Consider the following 24,765-nt stretch of genomic DNA (forward strand, 5'->3'; position numbering starts at 1 on the left):
AAAGGGTTCTCTACTATGTGTAAACATTAAAAAGTGGCTTCTTTCTAAATTGTTGCTTCATTGGGCTTTACTTTAAAATCTCCGATGGCCAGTTTATTTGTTCATGAGTGTGGTCAGTTTACTTTGAAATAGAAATTGTTCCAAAAGACTTAAAACACAGGTTAATTGAGCAGCATAAAGTGCATACTGTACGTTGCTTTCTCATCATCCTTTCTTTATGATCCTTCCCAAGAACTGTATTTCAGGTAAACCTGGGACTCGAACTTGGGAATCTTTCATTCCTGAGCAAGGTTCCTGCTAGTTGAGCTGCCCATTGAAGGCCTCATCATCCTTTTTACGTATTCTTGTTATTATAAATTAGATGGTTATAATCAGCATATATTCGGTAATTATAATAATCCTTGTGAGTGATTATATCGACCCATTTGATGCCATAGTAAGTCGCTCTTCCTTTGATTTCTTTGCCATCCCTTCTCCGTCTGCTATCTTCCCTGGAGGGAATTTATTAATTTGTTGGCATTCAGGGTTTTTAAGGTGTTAAGTGCTCTGTGTGTGTCTATGCCCAAGCATGCGCACATCTCCCAAAAGTAAAGAAAAGTTGGAAAGATTACACCATCTGATATGCAGTTGATCCAATGATTTCTCACATAAATGCATTGCATAGTTTAATAAATATAGGTTAAGGTGAATTATTATTATTATTTTTTTTCATTTTGGAGAATCTAGAGATAATGATTTTTTTCTTAACCTTTTTTAGGCTATCTATGATGAGCTTAGTAATGCTAAAGATAAAAACTTAGTAATGCTAAAGACAAAAACTTGGTAATGCTGCTTGTGGTTGTGGAGTCCTTGATGTGAAAGAGCTTCAGAAGATGCTAAATATGTGGACAAAATGTTGGAGGATATATTTTCAAAGTTCAATTGCCAGCAGATAATGCTCCACAGAAACTGAGGAAAGTTAGGAAAACTAATAATAAAGGTGTCATTTGGATACACTTTTTGCTTCCTGTTTTGAAAAACAGAAAATGATAGTAAATCCTATATAAAATGCAAGAAGTCTTTGATACTTACCTTCAAAAGATAATGACTTTTAAAAACTGATTAAAAAAATTGAGGTATTAAAAATATTTTACCACCTCAAATTTTAGAAATCTTCAGAAGTACTTTTGCAAGAAATAAGGTAAGTTCATTCTTTTTATATGAGATACTATATTTTATGTAAAAGTTGCTGCTATTTTCTAATTTTAAAATAGAAAACAAGACGCGTATGCAAACAAACACTAAGCAGTTAATTTTGCTTCCTGAAATTGTACTTCATGTGTAGAGAGATTAATGTGGTAGCTGACTTCATAATTAGGCCAGTCATAGCAAATCTTTGAATAGGTGAGAGGTCTATGTTGGGGCGTCTGCCAGTGGAGGCAGTTGTTTGCAATGGATGCTTTGCATTGTGCATTCTTAGTTGGTTTTTATTAATAAAATCACTTACCAAGAGAAAAAAGGCCCACGTTTTTTTTATCAGGAAACCTGCTATTGATTAGTGGTCAAGGCAAATGATAATTCCTAAATCAAGCATCAAGAAATTGCTGCATATGTCACATGCTCTGCCTCAAATTATTCCAAGCTGAGAGAGACCTTCAAGCAACTTTGGGCCTTAACATGATAATCAATTGTGCTTCTGCAAATGAAATTGCAAAATTACTGGATTAAAAATGTAGAACAACATGTTGATAGTTTAACTAGAAGACTGAGTATCCTGAGTTTCATTTGTTACATGGATTGGAAGCAGCCTTGGATAGAGGATGAAATTAGGGAAAATAAATATGTATATGTTGATTTTTAGTCTTGGAGTGTTGGAAGTGTTAAATCCTATGGGCATTGAGTAAATGGTTTGGAGTATTAATGCGAGTCAGTGCCTATTCTTACTCTTGGAGAATCCTGAGGACATTTATGCTTCTTATGATGATGGGAGGGGATTGGGTATATTGATTATTTTGTATTATATAGAATTTTCACTATTGGGCTGAATACCAATTTTGAGTGCAGAAGAAGGTTTGCTTTTGGTAATAGGGAAACTGGATAGGGAATGTTTTTCTAGAAACCTCACTCTAGCTTGGACCACCAAAAAGTCGGTACCTTAAGTAAAAGGTGAAAGAAGCATGGCTCTAATTCCTTGAAATGTAGGAAAGCTGCTTTTTCATTGGGAGGTCAATTTTCAATTTTGATGCTTTCATTTCTCCTCCATTTTATGTTATGCAAATACTACAATGACATAGTTGCAATGTTCAATGAGACATAACTCATACGTTAATCATGCTATTCTTTTTCAATTTATTTATTTTTTTATTCATTTCCATTCTAACATTCTGATATGCATACAGAGACATCATATTTGGATCCCAGACTAAACCCAATTTCATCCCCCCTTCCCCCTCTTTCACAGGTGTTGCCTTACCCATAACAAAGACTAGATTGAGATTTCTATTTTTAACTGTCATGCACTTCATTCCTAGTTCTAATTGTTGATTGTTCTTCCAAAAAACTTTGTGATTTTAGTCTTCTCATTTTATCAAGTTCATGTATCTTTGGCATTGTCAATCTCCTAGCAGTATCCACTAACCTTAGCTTAGTTCAGAAGCCATACTTGGATGTAGAAATTGTGAGAATGCCTCTATGACTAACAAATGTCATCTGTCCTTCTAGCCCTGATTACATGGGAATAATGCTGTTGATGTGAAATATACACCTTTCGAAGTAGACGTTTGGTTTGCCACCAAAACTCCACGTGGAGGAACGAGAATGGCCATTGACATCTTCTTTTGCTGAAAATCAGGTGCTTTCCTACTTGCCAATTAAGATTAGGCAGTTAATAATTTGGTTTTCTGTTAAATAATAAGAACAACTACAACATACCATGTGGCAGTGCTAGGGTGAGTGTAATCAAAATGGTGCCTATGACTCCAGAGCCCATATAATAATATTGTCTCATATAATATTCGCTGTGTGTGATGTCCAGACATGGAGGTAAATTTTATTTAGTTGGTTAATTTCAAGGGATGCAAAACCAACACAACAAACACAAAACAGAGATTGTTGGCATTTCTCTTCTTTTGTTTGGCCGTACTGCCCCCACGAGATTTGCTACATCTTGGGTTTTTTACCCATTTGGAGAATTCAAAGCTTACTCTGTTTGACACTTTGTCTCAGTCGACTCAATTAGAGAGACCCAACTCAAGTTTCTTTATCTTATGCTCAGTCCTGGATTCCTTAACTCCGAATGCCCCAGAAAACAATATTTAGAAAACGTTTAAAAATGTTGATGAGCTTGTTACTTCTACATTTTTCCTCTTAATCCTTTGAAGTTTTGTACATTCTTTAGTGTTATGATAGATGTAACACCTTCTTTTTCTGGTCTTTAAGATGTTATAGCAAATATTTTCCTAGTTTTCACAGGTCCATTAGGGGATTGACATGATATAGAACTTTCTTAAATCTATATCGATGCACTCGTAGGATGCAAAATAATCACAAACCCACACCTTGACTCACAACAATTGGAGATTATTGGTGCATAGCATATAACTGCACATAGGATTAGTTCATACCTGTCATTGTCTTTGCTTGTTAAAAAATTATTTAGAAAATGTAAAATATAACAGAAATTTCCAATGGGACTTTTGTACATAAAATATTAAAGGGCATGGGGAACAAAATAATGTAAATAATATAAACTAATGCCTGTTAATGTCAACCTTAATGGCTTTGTGGGGCATTGGAGGAACCGCTTTTCCTGACCTTCATCAGCAGTGACAAAAGCAAAGTGATTAGGGGGTTCTTTTGTGTGGCTAATTATCCAAGGTAATGTTATTGGCCTTTCTTTAGGGTGAAAGTGACCCATAGTAGGCCTTCAGAACTATTTCAAAAAAAAAAAAAAAAAAGGGATTTAGTCCCCCAAAACTTTGTAGGGGGCTAATGTGTGGCTTGTTGCATGCTTATAACTCTGTGCCGTAAGAATATTTATCCTCGTAAAATGAACTGATAAAGAATGTAATTTTCTCCAACTTTTGCTGGTTAAGAGATTCCATGCTTTGTCGGTGACCTCTGGATGTGTGTGTCTTTCTGAAAAGGCTCTCTTTTTTTAAAAACTCAGGTATATGCTGTCTTCTTGAAGAAAGGTCAAATTGGATTTTAGGGTAGTACTTGAATTCTGGAAATGCGGTTGAATGAAATATAGGCTTATGTAGTTTTACTTGCCGTTTTTTCTTTTGTTCGGTGGGGGGGTGTTCAAATGAATTCTAATACATTTTGGCCGGAGGAAATGTTGTAAGACAACTCAGTATTGAAGGCAAATATCGTTTACCCATTTGCATTTGGGAAGAAAAAAATTGTTGAAGTGAGTATCAAAATGATATCCAAACACCACCTGCGACTGACAAAATGACCATTTTGTCTATGTATAGCTCGTGGTTTTGGCTTCTCTTTGATTTTCTGTTCTTGTAGAGGATCTTTCTGGTTGGCTTAATAATGGATATTAGTTTTCTATGTTGTACAATCAAAAGGGTTCAATTGGTCTCTTTCATTGAACTGATGACTTCTATGCTTTTGTCTTGCTCTAGATTGAACATAGATTAGCAGAAATATGAATAAAATATTTCCTATCTGTATTCAAAAAAAATAAACAAGAAATGCTGAAAGGTGGGGTGATGACCAATTCAGGTTTTCACTCTCCAAATTAAAAAATGAGCTCTCTTTTAAAATAATACCATAGAGGAGAAAGCAAGGCAATCTTGTGCTGGGTCAAGTCATCCCATTGAGTCCCGCAACATAGAATATACGCCCTCTCCCTCTCTCCCTCCCTCTCTCTCTCTCTCTCTCTCATATGGAAGAGGTCTCTCCATGTGGTTTGATATAAAGCCGAAAATATAAAAGACAAAGAGGTATGAACAAGCAGTAAGACCTTTTCAGCGCTCCTTTGTTGTTGACAGGATCTTCCCCACTCCTCATATAAATCCCAGATCACCACAACAGAGGAAAAGCAAATATACCTTCTTCGTTTTGCTTATTAAGCGGAGAAACATAGAGAAGTTGCCCAACCACCAAGGAAGAAAAATGGCTAGGAAGAGAAAGGCTGGTGAGTGTGTAGAAGAGAAAATTCCTAGTGAAGGGAACATGGCTTGGGATGAGATGGTGAAGGAAGCTGCTGCAGCAGCAGCTCTTGGAGGAGCTCGGCGAGCTAGGAAGAGATTTGTAGGAGTCCGTCAAAGGCCATCAGGGCGATGGGTGGCTGAGATTAAGGATACCATACAGAAGATAAGGGTGTGGCTGGGCACTTTTGACACAGCTGAGGAAGCGGCGAGGGCCTATGACGAGGCTGCTTGCTTGCTTCGCGGTGCAAATACTCGCACAAACTTCTGGCCTTGTTCTCCCTCGTCCTCTTCAACCCCAGCCCTTCCTTCAAAAATCACAAACCTCCTTCTCCATAGGCTCAAAACAAGAAGCAATGCTTCTGCTTCATCTGCTTCTGTGCCCATCAACCACGAACAAAAGCAACTAGAAGAATATAGGGAAGAAGTCACAGATTTTTCAGACACCCAATTCACTGATTTCCTCAATGATCCTGAGGATTATGTAACATGCAACAATATCATTGCTGATGCTAGTCCAAGTGCCAGCGAATACATGACCATAAGTCCTGACCCGAGTTTCACAAAGGAAAGTTGCGGAAGTAAAGAACCAGACTTGGATTGTAACTGGACTGATGTAGTAGAGTCTTCTAGTGGTGATGGTACTTTTGGTGGGGAAGGAGAAGAAGATGGGGAAGAAGAAGGCACTGACCTTGGCCCTTTGGATTTCCAGTTTGTAGACAACATTGGATCATCTTGTTACTATCCTGCTTTTGAGATCGCTGAAGAGATAGTGGAGCCCATAGAGCAAGAGAATTATAGCGACGAGCCATCAATGCTCAGAGCAGCCATGAAGAGGATGGTATATGAAAGGAAGTTCTCAGCTTCTCTTTATGCCTTCAATGGGATACCTGAGTGCTTAAAGTTGAAGCTGGGATCTGGAAATGTGAATGGGAAGTCAGGGATGTCTGATCAATTGACTAAACTCCAAGATGCATGTAACAAGAACCAAGAGAAGGACGAAAACAAGCAAGTGATAGGGAAGCAGCAGGAGGAAAACCCACAAACTTCAACTGATGTGGGATCTTCTTCTTCTTCTTCTTCCGCCTCCTCTTCTTCGAGCAATGATGGAGAATTGTCACTTTGGAGCTCTCTTGATCTCCCACCCATCTGCTTTGTCAATTAGTTGATAGACAACGTATCATTATTAACATTTTATGCTCTCAAATTCTTTTAGATGTAACATCTATTATAATCTGTACTGTTTTATGCAGTGCTGATCTTCTGATCATGTTGAGCAACAAATGAAATGAAATGTAATGTTAGATTTCTACATAAAGCTCTCTAGTAGATTGTTTTGTTTTCCTAATTTCATAAATTGTCTGACGTTTAATCTGCTAAAGCAATATTAGCATTCTCCAGTGAAGTTCTTCTTGTCTATGATTAGTGTGATTACTCTGGAACATCTTTTCTATTTGGTGCATTCAAGGGTTTGTAAGTAGCCTTCTTTTTTTTTTAGCATCCAAATGAGAGAATGCAAGGAAGCAAGTCCCAAGGAATTTTCAAGTTTTCAACATAGAAAATGATCCTAAAGAAGGCATGCTTGATTGATTACTCAGTCACCAATCTAGAGAGATGATGATGTGTTGAACCAACAAAATCATGTATGCAACAAAAGGGTTCAGCATGAGATGATTTTAACTGGAAAAAGGAAACAGAAACTGACAGCATTTCTGAAAACACCCTTTGTAGGTGAAGTGTGCTACAAGAAAACATTGCTCATGGATGGGTTCACCTACTTCAACTAGTTAAGGATTAAACTCAATTGTACCATCCATCAAGAATGTACTTATTCAGGAACCACAATTTGTGTGTGAAAAGGGCACGCTTATTTATATCTACAACCAAGAATGCATGTGAAAATCATTTTGTATGAACAATCAGAATCAAGTTGTATCAATGATTATTTCATCTATCAAGAATGTACATCCCACTCACGTCCATACCTTCTGTCCACCTATCCATGGTGAATGATGAGAACCAGAGAACTAGTGGGAGAGTGAGAGACAGAGATGTGCAGTCTCGATCTAGTAGACTAATAATACTTACAAAAAAAAAAAATCCAATGAAGTTGGAAGTGATCTCAGTGACATGCAACATAAAAGGCAACAAATAAAAATGAACTTATCGTAGGTTCAATTGCCAAACAGCATCTCTTATTGAATGCACATTGTTACCAAGCAAATGAAACCCTACCAAGAATGGCCGATATCTTTCTTTCTATTAAAGATATGCCTTACCGCCCATGTTAGCAGCTGTTCTTTTCTTCTTTCTTCAACCGGTCATATCTGATCTGTAGCTGGTAGCGACATGAGGAAAAGGTCCGGAATGGCCTATTTTATTTGCTAAATATCGCGAGTGCGGAATCAGGCATAGATATAAAGTAATACAAACAAAGAAGCCCGCTGACGACCGGCTAGCCCTTTCGAGCTCAGCTGACCCCTTCTTGATTCAGTTTTTACCCTATTTGAGATAGATGAATGAATGGAACTCCAGAGAAGTCATTATGTCTGAGTGGAAAAGGCTCTTTTCACATATTGAAAACATATCAATAGCATAATTTGCATAAGAACATCAAGAAGTTAGGATAATTGCATAATATGCATAAAACATCAGCAAACAAGACGAGGTTAGTTCTTTAATAATCATTAGCATAAAAAGGGAAAACTTCTGGCTCATTACATTGAGGAAATCAAAGTTAGGAGAAAGATTAGACTGAATCCTCCATATTAGCAACAAGCCAGGGCTATTGACCAAGACTGGCTGTGAAAGATAATTACCTATGATAAACAAAGGAAAAAAAAAGGAGAAAAAGAAAAGGTTTTAACAACCAATATACAGAAATTTTTATTCACAAGCTTCATCATAGATCACAGACAAACGTGTGGTCTTCTTGCGAGACTTCTCGTTTTAGAGGACCCGGAGCTGAGCAAGGAAAGCTGCACAAAGATCCAAGAAGAGGAATTGTGGGCCCTGAACTCTCTGCAGATCAAGCAGATACTTCTCCTCTCGAGTTTTGTAAAGCTGTTCGCAATAGCAGCAAAGATTTAGGGGAAGTTCTAATCAAAATCAGCACCTTATAAATAATTATATAAGACACAAGCAATAGTATGATTTAGCCATAACATTAAGAGACTTCTAGTTAGAAGGGAGCTATATGTTTGCTTGTTATGTTTACTTGTTAAGGATGTCTTATACTTATGATTACAATCAAGCAACAATAAGTTGGTGTCTCATAGTTCACTATTTTCTATTGTTTATGAACTGTCAGAAAGATAAATTACCTGCACTTCAAACTTGACCACATTCCTGGAAACACCATCATTCTCAACAATTGCTGGTTCATCCCCAAAGAAATGATTACTGTGCACAGGATTGTTAACCATGCCTTCATGATGCCCAGGAATGCCTGGAATCCACCTGCATTTCATGTTGTAATGCCCAATCTTTTTCCAACACACATTCAGTTCTTGTAGAGCTTTGAGAACTTCAGTCATTATCTGTCTAGGCTGGGCTCGAGACTGTCAAAAGTTAGTTGAAAAGATAATCATTATTCTTTTCTTATAAGCAAAACAGTATAAGATATAATCAAAGAAGATTGTAAATAATATTTTGATGAGCAAAGAAATCATTTTCCCTGCCACTGCTGTACATGTGCGACACAATGAATGTGATTGGAATGGTTGCCTGATCCATTAAGCAATCGATTCAACTAGTTAACCTTAAGAAATGAAAACATTATTTTTCTTAATAATCAGCATCATATGCACGGAAGCGAGTCAAGAAGTTAGGTTGATCCCTACATTGAACTGTCTCACAGCTGCCGCATTTTGGCTTTCCACCTCATACCATAAGTCACATGAGAACAAGATAAAATCACTAGAGTCTAACCTGAAGCCCAAGAGCCCATTTCCTCTCAGCTGGGAACTGGGTTCTTAAACCCATTCCTTGATAATCCACATATCCTGGAAACCGCTGCCCAACAGCTCCAGCTTCACTACGATTGAATTGATATTCCTGGAAAAATACATCTAATACATATCAATACAAGGCTTGAAATCTAAAGAAAATATAAACATATAGAACAACAACAATATACAACTAGTGGTTAGATAGATAATACAAATGGTGAACCAAGTTAATAAACACTGTTCAAACAGGAAATGGAAAGCCGTCAAGCACCACTTGTTAAGATAATAAGACCCACTACAAAGATGGCTCAGATCAGAAAAATTAACTGGATCATGTGAAGTAGATCCATAATCCTTAGGCAATTTTAATAAGCCAATCTACAGAGTGGGGCCCACAGAAAATGGGATGCCATGGATTTACAACCTATTCAGAAATATGCTACATACTCATACCAAAAATGTAATGTTTAAAGAATTTTTTTTTTGATAGGTGGAATATTAGAATTTTTAGCAGCAGAAGGTCAGGAGAAAGAAACACACCAAAGATTCCTGAAACTCAGCTCCAAGATAGCCACTGGAAACACGGAAACGGTTGTCCAATAGCAAATAGTATGCAACGGTAGCCTGAAATATTTTGCAAGAACTCAGAAAGCAGAATTGGAAAATTATAATAAGTTTTTTTTTTTTTTTTGGGATCTGGAGGATAGAAAAGACACAAGGAGTTTGAAGGGTCAGGAATGGTATACATCATTTTGTACTCTGTTGCGAAGAGATTCAACAAGTAGATTCCTGTCAAATCCCATCTTAACCACTTCCTGAAGAATCTCCTCATCAATCTGCATGAGGTAAAGCAATGAGTGAATTAATTTCATGCAGCTGTTCACAGAGTATAATAATAATACAAAGAACAAAATGTATGTAACCCTTAAAGGAACCATGCATCAGAAAACATCAAACTGAAATTTGTAAATCAAGCAAGGGCAGAAAAACTAGTCATAGTAAATGCTAGACGTCAAGAAAACTATGTCTATGAGTTTCAGAATCTCCAAGTTTCAAAATTTATCAAGGATACGCAGCTTCTACAAATTGATACAAACAACACTGGATCTTTGTTTTAAGGTAATTTTTTCAAATAGAAAACAGACATCCTTGTTTAAGTTGTTAAGATAGTCCAAACTATTCCATGCAGGCATAAAGCCAGTTTGCAAGCATTGATGGAAAACAAATAAGCAATCAAATTATCACCAAACCTTTTTTGCTTGTTGAATTGTGTCAGGTGGGGGTACAGCCAAATAGCGAGGAAGATGAGCTTGGAACCATGGGTGCTGACGAATCTCAGGAATTGTCATTCGCTTCATAGGGTCAACTATGAGCATCCTTGGGATCAGATCTCTAGCACCAGTTGATAAATGACTAGGAAGAGTATATATCCCACCCTAAAATACAAATGAAATGGGTTTATGGAGCAAACATTTTTAATCTCAGAAAATAATATATGATTGATAGGATAAAATGTACTCTTTATAGGATAAGAGCATTTAAAAATAACACCAACAAAGGGAATATGAAGGCAAGAGATAAACACATTGGATCCCACATCACCACCCAATTAGTCACAAGAAAAAGAATTCAATTAGACATTAAAGTTCCAAGAGTTTTCTAAGTAAAGGAGGATGGTTTTGTGTTCGTGCATGGTCAAGGAATTGAGGAAGAATTATGTGTGAACTGCAATGGGAAGAGTGGCTGTGGGAATAGTGAGTCTGGCATTTTTCGGTGGAGGAAAGGATTGGCTAATCAGTTCTTTCTCGTTAAGAAGCTCAGAATTATTTCCTAGAATGTTAGATGCTTAAATGAGGGGAAGGAAAGTTTTTGAAATCTTTGTTGAAGGATCATGGGATTGAGTTGTTTAACTGCAAGAAACAAGAATGAATTGCATATGTAAAGTGGTCATGGGGAATGCAGGTGGAGATTTTTTTTGGATTGAGTAACCATCAACAGGAATGGTATAGCTTCTAGTGTGTTGGTTATGAGGGATAAGAGGGTAAAGATCGTAAGGCTAGATATGGGCGCCTTTAGTTTTGTGCCACTTCAGGAATCTTGAGGATAGGATTGTGCAGTTTTTATCAAGGATCTACAATCCTCTGAAGGGTAAGGGGACGGGAAGAAGGCACTTTTGGAAGAAGTTGGGGCCACTAGGGCTCCTCTGTCCTGCCCATGGTGTGGTTTTTTTCTTGGGAAGCAATTTAGGGTTAGATTCTTACCATTGATCAGTTGATGTGGGAGGGCAGGATCTTGGTTATGTAGTTCTATTTGTGTACGTAAGAGTAGTCAACTAGTCTTTTTTTTTTTTTTAATCAGAGTCAACTAATCATATTCTTCTTCATTGTGATGTAGCTTGCTCTCTTTGAGCCTCAGTGCACTGAATTTGGCATTTCCCAAATGCTGCCCTTTTCTGGTAAGGAACTCTCTTAGTCTGTTGGAGGGGCAGCATTTTTGGCAATGGGATAAAATTGGAAAACCATGCCCTCGTGCTTGTTTTAATATTTATAGGAATGGAACCAGACAATGAAATTTTCACTTTTAAGGCTAAAAGATCATTACCTCTACTCTTTATTTGTAGGGTCTACTTATTCCTTGGAGTTTGTGGAGCTTGACCTTTTTATTTTATGGAGAATTTCCTTCGTGCTTTGTAAGTCTTTCCATGTATATTTTATTTTGATTCCTTCTTCACGCTCTTAATAAATCATTTCCTGGCTATTGAGAAGCAACCATTTCATACAGAAAACAAAAGTGGTTGCCCCATGTGTTGCTCTGTACTATGGTCCTTCACACTCAAATAATAATTTCTGTGGATAATGTTTCCTAAATATTTTAAACCAACCCTCTTAGATTTTTCATATTTGGATGAGAATACTTTCCTGATGTATCTTTTACATCTTTTGGCACATTGTCTTTATGGGGAAAGAATATATATAAGAAAAACTGGTACCTAATGCAAGGGGGGTGTAATGCAGGAAGTATACAAAGCAACCCACAGACCAAAAAAAATACATAGAGTACTCCACCAAGACCAATCCAACCTAAAACAGTTGAGAAAAAAAAAATCACTAACTCCACTGGATAATTAGACCCCAAATACAATGTTTTGCATAATAGGCTTTTCACAGCTAACTCCAACAGCTCTAAACCTTCAAAGATTCTTCTGTCTCTCTCTTTACATATTTTAGTTCTAATACAAGCTTTTCTTCTAAACAAAAAAATAAAAAGTAAAAGGACAAAAAAGAGCAATGCAGATCCAGCTAAGCTGGCACATGCTAAAAGTTAGTGAAGTAAATTTAGAAATACCTTTATTTTCTTGAAAAGGTTGGGAATGTTTTCATCATCAAATGGAAGAGTACCACAAAGAAGAGCGTACAAAATAACACCGCAGCTCCATACATCCACCTCAGGTCCTGCGTACAATCTTCCAGATATAACCTATAAAATGGGACACTAATTAGAACCTTAGAAATTTCAACCATTATCATCATATATTAGAAAGTATTGTAACTCATCTCTCAACCAAAAATTAGGAATTGTCTTATATTATAATGCTGCAAACTCCTTACCTCTGGGGCAGCATAATTTGGGCTTCCACAACTTGTCTTCAAAAAATGACCATCTCTCATGATATTACTTAAACCAAAATCAGCAATCTTCACATTGCATTTGGAATCCAAAAGCAAGTTCTCAGGTTTAAGATCTCTGTGAACTACCATATTCCTGTGGCAGTACTCCACGCCAGAAATTATCTGTTCAGGCAAAGAATTGACCAAATGTAAATTTATGGTTAATTCACAAACATTCTATCGACTCGGTTGAGAGAGATGAAGGAAAAAGGGGGACAAATTTCATAGGAAAATAATAATTTCTACCTGTTGAAAAAAGTTACGAGCTTCTTCCTCCTGTAGCCTGCCCTTCTCTACAATGTAATCAAAAAGCTCTCCAGACTTCACATACTCCATCACGACAAAAATATCACTGGGTGTCTCTATAACCTCATAAAGTCGAATGATGTGAGGGTGCATGAACAATCTCAATATTTTGATTTCTCTTCTCACTGCAGAAATCCAATCATGTGAATCTCTGATAATTATCCAAATTCAAACCCTAAGGTAAAGTCACTAAAACTAAAGTCAGCTAATCCTTATTAAATCCTGAAACAATGTATAAAAAAGCACACAGAAAAGCAACAAATTGATAATTAAAAATCAAGGGGATAGGGCTAAGGGTACAACACACACAATAAGCATAAAAAAAAAAAATTAGTTCTAATAATCAATTATCTTTCACAAAATCATAGAACCAATTAAAAAACTTGAAAAATTAAGTAGAACTTCCATCCTATGGCAATTTCAAAGCAGTGATGGAATTTAGGACACTTGTCCCTATTGACAATTGGAGTGGTAGACACTTGTTCACAGCATGCTCATGTATACCAATGTTGAAAACTATGATTACTCATTAATGGTTTATCAAGTTTAGTGGATTCACCCTCTAAAACAAAAAGTTCTCCTGGATGGATAATATCAACAACTTGACGTCCACCTCATACATCCGCTATGGTCATTTCAAATGTACTAAAATAAACATATGGGAACCATGAGTCAAATCTTCTTTCGCCTTTTCTCCATCCCTTAGGCCTTCCATGCAATGAAAAGGTTTTTCATTGTGTCCAGAAACACCCACTTCAAACCAAAATTTGCTAAAATGATATTTCACAACTTTTTTGTTCTGTATCAATGAATTAAAATGTGACTTAATGTTTCTTCACTATCTTTGTAGAGGCTACATCCATTAGTCATCATCCACCCCTTCTCATGAGGGTATCTATGGTTAGGGTCTTTCCCCCCAAATTGCTTCCCATGCAAAATTATATGCTCTCAAAGTATAGAACTTCCAAATTTCTTTAACTGGGCACCTCTCTCCACTCCTACCACATAAAGAACTATAGTAGGGCTTAACACAAAAGTTTCTTATCCTATCTTCTTTCCACTGGAAGCTGCTTGCCCCTACTCCTTGCACTTTCACCGAATAAATGAGCTGAAAATTTGAATAACCGCATCCATTTCCCAATCTTAAAAGTGCCTTCTATGTCGTATAGACCAACAGCCTCCATTCCTTCTCCCTTCCCACAAATCTGCTACAGTAGCATCCTTGTGACCTTGTCAGAGGCTAAACTGAAAAGCAACAGGAAAACCAATTTCAAGGGGCTCACCCACCCATCTATCACACCAAAATTTAGTGTCCATACCATTTTTACTTTGAATAACTGTCCTGATTTTAAAATGATCTCATCCTCTTCTAATGATTTTCCATAAGGTTACTCTAAAAGACCTATCACCTCTAGAGTGCTCCAATCCCCATCCATTTCCTCATATTAGGCTTGGATGAACTTTCTCCACCTACTGGCATGCTCATTGGCAAACCTCCACAACCATTCACCTAGTAAGGCCCTGTTTAATAACTTCAACCACCTAATTCCCAAACTACCATCTTGTGTATTTTGGGGAACTATGTTGGTGTTTCCTTTTTATAATATTCTCTTATTTACTCTATCAAAAAAAATAATATTCTCTTATTTACCTATACTAAAAATAAAAATAAAAAAGTTCCCAAACCACCATACTTTTTATCCTTACAAACAATTCCTCATCTCACTAGATGCATTTTCATTCCTTCTAGGTGACTATCCCACAAAAAGTCTCTTTGAATTTTTTCCAATCTAATCCTTACCCTTTTGGGAATTGGAATAAGGGACATGAAGTAAATAGGAAGGATAAGGGGAGAGAGGATCAAATATAGATGGATAGATGGATAACTTACACATATGTATAAAAGCTTGGACTTTGTTGTGTAGGGCAAGTGCCATAAAGATTCAAAACCCCTTTAGGTTTTCACTTTAGTGGCAAATTTAATCACTATAGCAAATACACAAATCTACATACAAACACACACTCACACACACACACACATATATATATATATACACATATATTTATCAGTACAAATCTACACATACATAGAGACAAGCTGACTTTCATTTGCATGGCAACTCCAACTCCTCTAGATTTTCACTTAAGTGTTGTCTGTGGAACTTGTTCCCATTGACAACGGTGTGTCAGGTATTATTGTTTTACTTGTGGAATAAAGGACAACATGGGGTTTCAGAAATATGAGGCTCTATAGAAAGTAAAGTTTTGGGATCAAATAAGAGGGAAGGTCTTTTATCTTTAGACAAGAAAAAAAAAAATTCATTGTCTATCCAAGAAATTTGGGTAAGGGCAAAAAAAGACACTATAAGGATTTAATGTTTCAAATTATTAATGGTCCTTTTTTATGATACAATTTTTTTTATATAGGCAAAGAAGAGTGTATATATATGTGTATGTATCAAACTAATATGACAAACATTATATGCCGGAAGTAAGGATGAAAATATCGGTAATTACAAATATATTGGTACTTCCACTTTACGGATATATCAAAAATATATCGACAGATATTTTGACATAAACTATCGGTGAACCTAAAATTGATAAGAAATTATAAAAATGCAAGAAAAAACTCTTAAAAATAAAATTAGCAGTATAATAGAATTGTAATTGATATATATATAATATAATTTATTATATTTGATAATAATATTGTATGTGCTAATAAAAAAATATGAATTTCATAAGTATATATTTATTATTAAATTATATCAAATATTATTCGATAATAATATTGTGATATTTGATTATAATATGTATAATTTAAAAATATATTTAATATTAAAATTATAATTCATTTAATTCAATTGTATTAAATGATATAAAATAAATGATAATATATGTATAATTTTTAATACTTAATTAATATATTAATGATATTAAAAACACTATGAAGAAAATTATCACGATAATTTTTATATTTTTGGTATTCAAATAGATGAAAATTTTTCATTTAATTATAAAATAATTATAATTAATTTGTTCTTTAAAACTTTTTTTAAAAATTATGTTTATATGTTGAATTTGAATATATATTTATTTAGTGCTACTTATATAACAAGGGCAAACTTGCCCCAGTGGCCGACTCAAAGCATTGCAAACCTTTTGGCGGGGGTTTGAGCCCCCGTAGCAAAGAAAAATGTAAGTCATTTTTGAAGTTTGACTGCACATGCCGCGTTGACCGCCCCAAAATATCGCGATAAACCGACAATAAATAGGTAAAATATCAATAACTTCCGAAAAATAAGCGAGATTCACAATAACCATGGAAAAAACCTTAAGGAACCCCATTAACCAAGACTGAGAATCTAGCTATTGAAATGTAAACCCTAATCAACCCATTTCTAACCAAAGCCCATTTTTCGCATCACCTCCAACAGAAATTTAATCAGATAGCAGCAATTTAATGATAGGAGTGTCCATATTCACTAAAATAAAAGCACTTAAGAGCATGCAGATGTATATTATTGTTAAAACAATACACTATTACATATATTGAAAACATAACTTTACAAGTGCTAGAAGACATGACACCAAAAAGTTAAATCATACAAGACCCAGTGACAATTTAACAATCATAACAATCTACACAAAATGACACAATACGATTGTTAACTTACTGGGACAGACAAGGTCATCATCCAAGCAAGTGAACCATACCTTTTTCTTCCATTTCCATGTTCTTTATCTTCCGACGGTTAAGGATCTTGATAGCAACTTTGTGTCCAGTTAATGCATGTTCTGCAATTTTAACCTTACCAAATGAACCAATGCCAAGGGTTTTCCCCAGCTTATAGTTTGATAAGAACATATCCACACCACCACCACCCCGCCCAGTTGGTCCATCCATTTCCCTGCTTAAGTTTGAAGAAAAAAATCAGACAAAACGGATTATGGAAAAGAACTAAAACATGCATAATGCGTTAAAAAAAGTGAGAACAAAGTGTGGTCTCAATGGCATAGACTAGATTCAATATAAAGAATCAAGTTTGCATCACATGTAGACGTCCATGTGTGCATATATTCGTATGATAATAATTAAAAATTTGATAGTAGTTATGACCTCAAACTTCATACTCTAAGCTCAGTCTTCTCAGTAAGGAATGGTACCGAGCATCTATACCTCTTTTTTGAATAGGCAAATGGATAAAATGTACCAATAGGTAACTAACAAAGAAGGGGGTGCTACCCTAGTACACATTTGTTATACAAGTCCGCACCAAGGCCAAAGAAACAACAAAAAACAAAACCCATGGCTACTGGCCAAGAATCAGTACTTCAATTACCTTCTAATAATCCATCCAACAATTCCAAAAAATATGTTAAGAGCTAGATATAATTTTGCAGAATTCTACTATAATTCCATAAATACATGCGAATAGCATCGTACCCAAGGCAGCCCATCTTGACATAATTAAAGTTTAAAACACCAATGCATCTCGGAGAAGGATATAAGGATATGAAGGATAAATTAAAGGTCGCCCCAGATACCCATATTTGAATTTGTAGATCCAGGGATTTGAAATCCCAGACTCAAAATTCTCTCATCAGGAAAAAATGATCCAAAACAGAGGGATCCGAAACCCAAAATTCCCAAATCCATTTTCTGGATTGCACAAAGCATTGCGACAAGCACTTTCTGTGCACGAAACAACTGAAGTCGTCCCACAGAAAGAACCCCCAAAATCAACGAAGGGTAGTTAAAAGAAAATCCAACCTCGACTTTATCCAAACAAAAAGAACCCAAAAGCAGAAACGAGAAACGAAATCCGAACAATTCTATACAAAGTCTGAAACAAAACCCCAAACATCCGCATAATTGGGGAAAAGAAAAAAAGAAAAGAAATCAAATCGAGGGGTTAAACCGTCTGAATTAGGGATTGCGGCCAGCCAATGCAGGGGCTCTTGTCAAATCCATCAAAACCTCACAATCACGAACCCTAACAACGACTCAGCTAAAAATGCCGCCCACATACATATGTAGAGAGAGTGAGAACGAGAGAGAGACATACGATTTTATCGCCAAGAGGTGGAGACGAAATCAGCGGAATTGGCGTCTAAGAAACTCCTTGTTCCGTCGATCTTCCCTCTCAAAGACGGAGACTGTTCGTTGCTTTTGCTTTTGTTTTTCGGGGTATGAAATTACGTGAATCGCCCTCGGGATTTCGTTGCTCCGTGCTGTTTTAGTTCTGAGGGTTTGTATAGGAGGGGCAGAACGGGAATAATGATAGCGGCAGGGAGCATATTTTAGAGTAAGTACACGCTAACAGAGGGGAGATTACAAGAATCCAAACCACTAGGGCTTTTAATTTGTAATAATAAAAAGAAAAATTCCAAACTATTTTTTTAATTCTATAGAATGAAATTAAAATTCAATTATTTTGATAAAAAATAAAGATTTGTTAAAAACAAATTAAAATTTTAGTTTATTAGTTTTATTATCTAATCACTCGATAAATGATGATTTAATTTACTAAAAAATCAGTCCCTTTATTCATTAATAAAGGATCAATATTTTTATTTTTAGTTTTCAGAAATATCAAAAAATAAATAAAAATTGCTTATAGCTGCATTGATTCCAGACGACGCCAAGAAGCAAGAAAAAAGAACGAGAAACAAAAAACAACTTCTCTTAGTCAAAGCTCGAGCATCAATCAATAAACCTATCACCATCGTTGAATAATCATTTCTACGCTTAAACAAAGATTTGATTGTTTGATCCGTGATAAGCTCTGCATATTATGTTGTCCAACACTGTCAAGAGAATATGCAACCGAGACAGAAATAGAAGCCTGCAAAGAAGTATATTGAAAATGGAGACTGCAAGGAAAAGAAGCTGGAAGCTGTAGCCTGTTGAATTTTGGACTTCTTTTAACGGTAAATGAGATACTTTCCAGACAAACCATCAAGCACAGGTGTTCTACGCTTAATCTATAATACATGAAAAAAAATACAGATGCTAGTGGTTTTATACAACCCGTTTCCAGTCATTGTCTCGAGCGAAACAGTGGCAGAGAGATATGTGATAGCATGAACCACCTTGTAAAGAGGCATGTTTTAACCAGGGATGGACCCAAAGCGATAGCCAGCTGCACCCCTCCATGAATAGTATGCAATCCGGGTTTCATAGAATCCTGCAGCCAAAGGTTTGGGTCAATGTGATAGCAGGCAGACAAAACCAAGTTATATACAAACATGAATTCAAGGGGGAAAGGCAGAAAAAATGGAATATCCTTATAGGTTATGTTTGGTTCTGGTAAATATTAAGCAAGGGAGAAAAAATGATAAGAAAAATGATTTTCTTATATTTCTATGCCATAGAAAAAGAAGAGGGAAAATGCTAAACGATTTTCCTTCCTATTTTCCTTGGGCTATGCTCAGTTCCTAGAAAGTACTAAGGACAGAAAGAACAAATTACAAAAGAAAATCCAATATAGTTAAAAAAAAAACCTATTATGTAAAAGAGTTAAATAAGTGAAATGAGTTTCAAGTAGGATATAACAATAATTTATTAACTTTAAATCTATTTTTTATTTTCCTTCACTTTTTCTTTCCTTTTAGTTTTCTTTTCTATTTTCTTTCCCTTGCATTTTCCTTTAAACTTTCCGAGAACCAAACAAAGCCTTAATCATTTCAATTCTCAACTGTCCAATGGTCATCAAATGATCTCCCTTGATTTAGGTTTCTTTAATTGTAATTTTTGGCTTGGATAAAAGCTGTTTCTTAAAGTTTCTACATTCATGGTTGAATTGCTCTTGGAGGGATACTATCTGCTCTGTGCTGACTGCTGAATTTTGGATGGTTTGTCTGGGGGTAGTCAAGGGTGGGATTGTTTGGCTCTTTCCTTGCTTTCTTTTAGTCTTGGTTCACATTGTATCTTCTTTTCTTTTTTTTTCGGATAGGCAATAAAGATATATTGAAAAGCACCAAACAAAAGGGGGAACAATTTAAATACACCAAAGATATACAATGGGTGCTAAAAGTACCAATGAAATTACACCTTGTATGCTTCTTTCAGGCTGTGCTTATGCCCCTGTTTTAGTAGGCACTGTTATCAATACAACTTACTCTAAGTTTCCTATCAAAGGGAGAAAACCCTGCTTAAGCTATTGCTAACCTGTAGTTCAACCTAGAAATCTTGTTGACACCTTAAAATGATTCATTGGTGGTCTTTGATTATGCTAACTTCTGTCCTCAATCTGTAGTTTTTGGAGAATGCTCGAAGTTAACATTAATCCATGGTTGACTACAGGGATACTAATACTCTTTAATATACTACATTTTTTTGGGAATCTCTGTGGTAATTTGCTTGACCAGAAATGTTTGTGGTATTGAACAATTTTCCTTCAGAACCCATCAAACAAAACAATTTTCCTTCAGGACTGCCAAAAGAGCTGACAAAGTGTTTCATTTTTCTCCACTTTTTTGTGAATTTAAAATTTTTCAAACTTAAAACAAATCAAGTTTAAATGCATGATCACTAGTTGAGAAACCAGGACATCTTGACTTGCTGATGTTCAAAACTTTTTTGGCAATGCTAGGAGCAGAATCATGTTTAGTTATCCAAAGAAAAAGTAAGATAGTTCATCCTAATAGCCAACTTAGTGCTAAAAGTAGTTGTTTCCCTTACTGTTGGCTCCCTACTACTATATATCTCTGTGCTTTGATACCTAATCACAGACTAAGGTTGGGGTTTCTCACAACCCCAAACAAATCCAAGAGAACACCCTTGTACCATTTCAAATAATCCATTTAACGCCTATGCAAATGAATTCCCGAGGTTTTAATATATTCTTTGAGCCAGTGAAAATCTGTCATCTCTTCTACAGATGGAAGAAAATTCATGGCCTTAAGGTATAATTTTTCTTTTTCTGGTTCCATAAATTATTCTTATCAAATGAAATCTTCTGTCCTAAGATGGTCATGAAGACAGCAGACAGTTGCTTTCCCAACTGATTGCTTCTCTTCTAGAAGGGGTAGAGTTATTATTCTAGTTTACTAAACAAAGCATTTACCCTAAAAAAACTATAACATGCAAATTTTCTTATAGATTTATTGATTTGATCTCATCTGTAAGCAATTCACTTTTGATTGGGATATAAAAGAAGCAACAGATTCTATTATAGTTTCCTCTAGGCTATATTTGGTTCTCGAAAAATTTGAGAGAAAATGCAAGGGAAAGAAAATGGAGAGGAAAAGCAGAAGGAAAGAAAAAGTGAAAGAAAATAAAAAATGAGTTTGATATCAATAAATTATTTGTATATGCTTCTTCAAACTCATTTAACTTATTTCCCTCCATTATATAAAGATTAAATAATTTAAAAATATATAAATTTCTAATGAATTTTAATTATATTATATTTTATTTTCTTTTGTATTATTTACGGTGAAACCAAATATGATAAAACAATTTTCCTTAACATTTTTTTTTCCTTCCTTAGTACCTTACAAGAACCAAACATAGCCTAAGGGATTCATACAAAAATCACAGGCTGTATAAACCGTATAAATAATTATTAGCATCCAAATAAATTATATACATATGCAGGAAATCAAACCAAGCAGTGGATTTCATTGTAGTTTGGACCACAAGCTCCATAAAATCAAAGTGTAGACAGAAAAATTTTCAATTGATTCCATTATAATTTGGAACACACGGTCCATGGATGAAAGTGCAGATCAGAAAATTTTTCAATACATACTCTGAGGATAGCAGAGTAAGGTTTCCATGGACAAAGGATAGATAGCCTACAGAGCTGGGAGTTTGTAGTCTGCTCTCAATACCCAACTCAGCAAAGCTAGTCTACTCTCCTGCCTATTGATACTTACCTCTGTTCCAATCTTTTTCCACGTTGTCCCTTGAGGAAGCTCTACTATTCAAAACCTTATTGCATCACTCCTGTTATTTTCATACTTCTTTATATTTAGGGTATTATTTCTTAACCTTTTGACCTCCTTTAACTTTCTATTCTAGAATCTCCAGCTACCCACTGCTTTAATAAAAAAACTAAACTGTTCAAGTCCATGATTATATGAGCACCTCAAATGAAAAATCTACATTTTAAGTAGAAATAAAGCTTGGTTCAACTTGACAAAAAGAAAATCCCAATTCAAAGAATCGCTCCAAGGAAACTGAAGAAAAGTGTAAATATAGGCAATTTTTTTACTGATACTCCACATTTAGCATTCATTATATAAACAATTAGAGGTTTACCTCTCAAACCAGTCAATATAAATGGGCAAGAAAAAGAAATAGTAAAATTTTTTTACAAGAGCCTTTAGAGTAGAAAGCGATGGGAGAGAGAGAGAGAGAGGACGCGAGAGAGAGGGGGGGCGTGAGGGAGAGTGAAGGCGCGTGCGACGGCGACGATGAGGAGACCGGCGAGGCGAGCCGAAAGCGAAGTTTCACGGTTGAATCCAAGACTTTCGAGCTCGTCTTGGACGGAAGAAAGGGAAGATGTCAAATCCTCATCGTGGAGAAGAAACGGGGGGTCTCGACTTGGGTTCGCTTAGGGCTGGAGAGCTTAGGGCTTTTCAAGGAGGGGCTAATCCACTGTATACGAGATGAAGAAGAAGGGAGATGGGAAAAGGAGTGGAGAGAAAGAGGCAAGAGATTCTCTTTGGTGCGGGGTTTCAACAGATCAGGAGGCTTTTTAAGGCTGGGGGTAGTGGATCTGGAACGAAAACATTTCTGCATCTTCTTGCCGAGAGGAAGGAGGGCCAAAAGAGGATGGACGACTATGGTGGAGATTATTCAACAAATGGAGGAGATGGTGGGTAGAAGAATGGAGGTGCAGGTAGTAAGGGCCGGTGGGAAAATCTCTCCGACGAAATCTTACGTGGAAGCAGTCACGAGCACAAATCAGAAGGGCGCAACTGCAATCAAGATGAAGGTTGCGAGGGAGGAGATGGCAGAAAATCTACAGAAGCTGAAACATTGTCTCGTCGCGAGCTGGAAATCAAACAAGAAGGAAGACGAAGATTTGGAGAGGATGGGAAGCCTTTGGGCAAGGTCTTGGGGTTTAAAAGGTAAACTAGGAATGGCCAAGCTGGAACGAGGTAGGGCATTGCTGGAGTTTGAAGATATAAAAGAGGCTCACCGAGTTGCCTCTTCGGGAAGCAGAGTAATGGGAGGAATTTTTTTAGGTTTGGATTTTTGGAACCCAAAGTCGGGTTGTTGGGGAGAGAAGGAGAGAGCACAGGAGGCATGGGTTAAGATTTTTGGTTTGCCAATGTCGTTATGGAGCCCGGCGATTTTGAAGAAAATAGGGGAGGAATGTGGGGGTTTTGTTGACATTGATGAGCGGACAAGATCGATGGGGGAAATTCAATGGGCTAGGATACTGGTCAAGATGAGAGGCGAATTCAGACCGAGTATTCTAGAAATTGAGGCAGAGGAGGAGGTTTACACGTTGGCGCTGTGGTGGGAGATCAGGCCGGAGGTGAGAAGGCTTCCTTCTGTGGAGGAAACCAGAAGGAGAACCGAGATCAGGGGTGACATGCACTCACGCGCGGAGAAGCGAGTGGGGAAGGAAGTGACAGAAGCGGGAATTGAGGGACAGCTCCTGACAGATGATGGGAGGCTGCTGCAGAAGAATGGGCCGGGCTTAAAGTCTGGGAACCAAACCTATGGTCCAATGCCCCGGGACTGGGTCTATGTGGATGGTATAAAGGATGGGCTGGCCTTATGTGGCTTATCCATGGGCCTTAACGAGCAGGAGAAGGAGGGTGGGCTAGCTAAGTTAAATGGGCCATTGGGCCGAAAATTAAAAGAAAAAAGTAAGGAGGCTGGTGAGTCAGAGGCAGGCCCATCTAACTGGGCTGCTGATCTGGGCTGCCATTTTTCAGCTAGGATGGATGGTCTGGTAATGGATGGTCCACTTTTTTTGGGCCGTTCTAACTCCAAAAATATAATCAACCCAGAGGACCCATTGATGTGCTGGGTGCCAGAGGAGATTAGAAGGGAACAGGGGGAGGTAGGCTTTTCCTTGACTGACCGAGCCCTTGAGGAAGAAGCAAAGAGGTATGTCCTGCATTCTCATTCTAAAGGATACGGGGTTATGGGGACATTTCTTCCTTCTTCTTCTAATTCTGATCGGGCTCCAGTGGGGGGGTCTATTGATTGCCCAGGGGAAATAGAGGAGGAATCATGGGGGGATAAGTCAACCTGGTTGACAGTCTATGAGGGGAATGGTGAGAATGACAATAGACCCTGGAAGTTGGGAGAGGCCAACAAGAGCAGAGACAAGGGTAGGGACAAGGAGGGGAAGGTTGGTGCTTCAGAATCTCAAGACAATGAAAATGAGAAAGAGGAACTATGGGAGGAGTGTGATTTAGCAAAATTCAGCCAGTTCCTGGGTTTCTCTACGAAGGGACTGGAAAGAGAGATACTGAATTTTCTGACTAAAATCAGAAAGAGGAGGGAAAAGATTCACAGCAAAGAATTCTTGGAGAAGTCCAAATTTGAAAGGGAGCTTAAGAGATTGGAATGCTCTGTCAACTATGAGGGGGGGTATAAGCAGAAAGATTTATCACAGGGCAAAGGGAATCAATTGATAGTTGCCCAATGAAGCTGAAGATTATAAGCTGGAATGTGAGGGGAGCAAATGACAGCTCTAAGAGGAAAGTTATTAAGAATTA

General features: G+C 36.8%; 2 protein-coding genes across 3 annotated transcripts; one reads left to right on the forward strand and one right to left on the reverse strand.

The window, feature by feature from the left end:
- The first annotated feature begins 136 nt into the window (after window positions 1–136).
- LOC100259331 (ethylene-responsive transcription factor ERN1) lies at window positions 137–6,460 on the forward strand. The gene has a single exon (XM_059742852.1). The coding sequence runs from the start codon at window positions 5,107–5,109 to the stop codon at window positions 6,304–6,306; it is 1,200 nt and encodes a 399-aa protein (XP_059598835.1). The 5' UTR covers window positions 137–5,106; the 3' UTR covers window positions 6,307–6,460.
- Window positions 6,461–7,810: 1,350 nt separating this feature from the next.
- On the reverse strand, window positions 7,811–18,382 carry LOC100254223 (SNF1-related protein kinase catalytic subunit alpha KIN10). Of its 2 annotated transcripts, none has more exons than XM_059742851.1 (11): window positions 17,516–18,382; window positions 16,786–16,979; window positions 13,006–13,190; window positions 12,700–12,882; window positions 12,437–12,568; window positions 10,342–10,527; window positions 9,838–9,927; window positions 9,632–9,715; window positions 9,072–9,197; window positions 8,465–8,701; window positions 7,811–8,204 (listed from the first exon to the last, which is right to left on the reverse strand). In XM_059742851.1, exons 1-11 carry the CDS (start codon window positions 17,527–17,529, stop codon window positions 8,091–8,093), a joined length of 1,545 nt encoding a protein of 514 aa, XP_059598834.1. In that variant the 5' UTR covers window positions 17,530–18,382; the 3' UTR covers window positions 7,811–8,090. The 2 variants fall into 2 exon arrangements, with proteins under 2 accessions (XP_059598834.1, XP_059598833.1); XM_059742850.1 differs by having other exon boundaries at window positions 16,786–16,982; window positions 17,516–18,146.
- Window positions 18,383–24,765: the final 6,383 nt, after the last annotated feature.

Source organism: Vitis vinifera, chromosome 14, assembly GCF_030704535.1.
Source record: "Vitis vinifera cultivar Pinot Noir 40024 chromosome 14, ASM3070453v1".
Lineage (NCBI taxonomy): Eukaryota > Viridiplantae > Streptophyta > Magnoliopsida > Vitales > Vitaceae > Vitis > Vitis vinifera.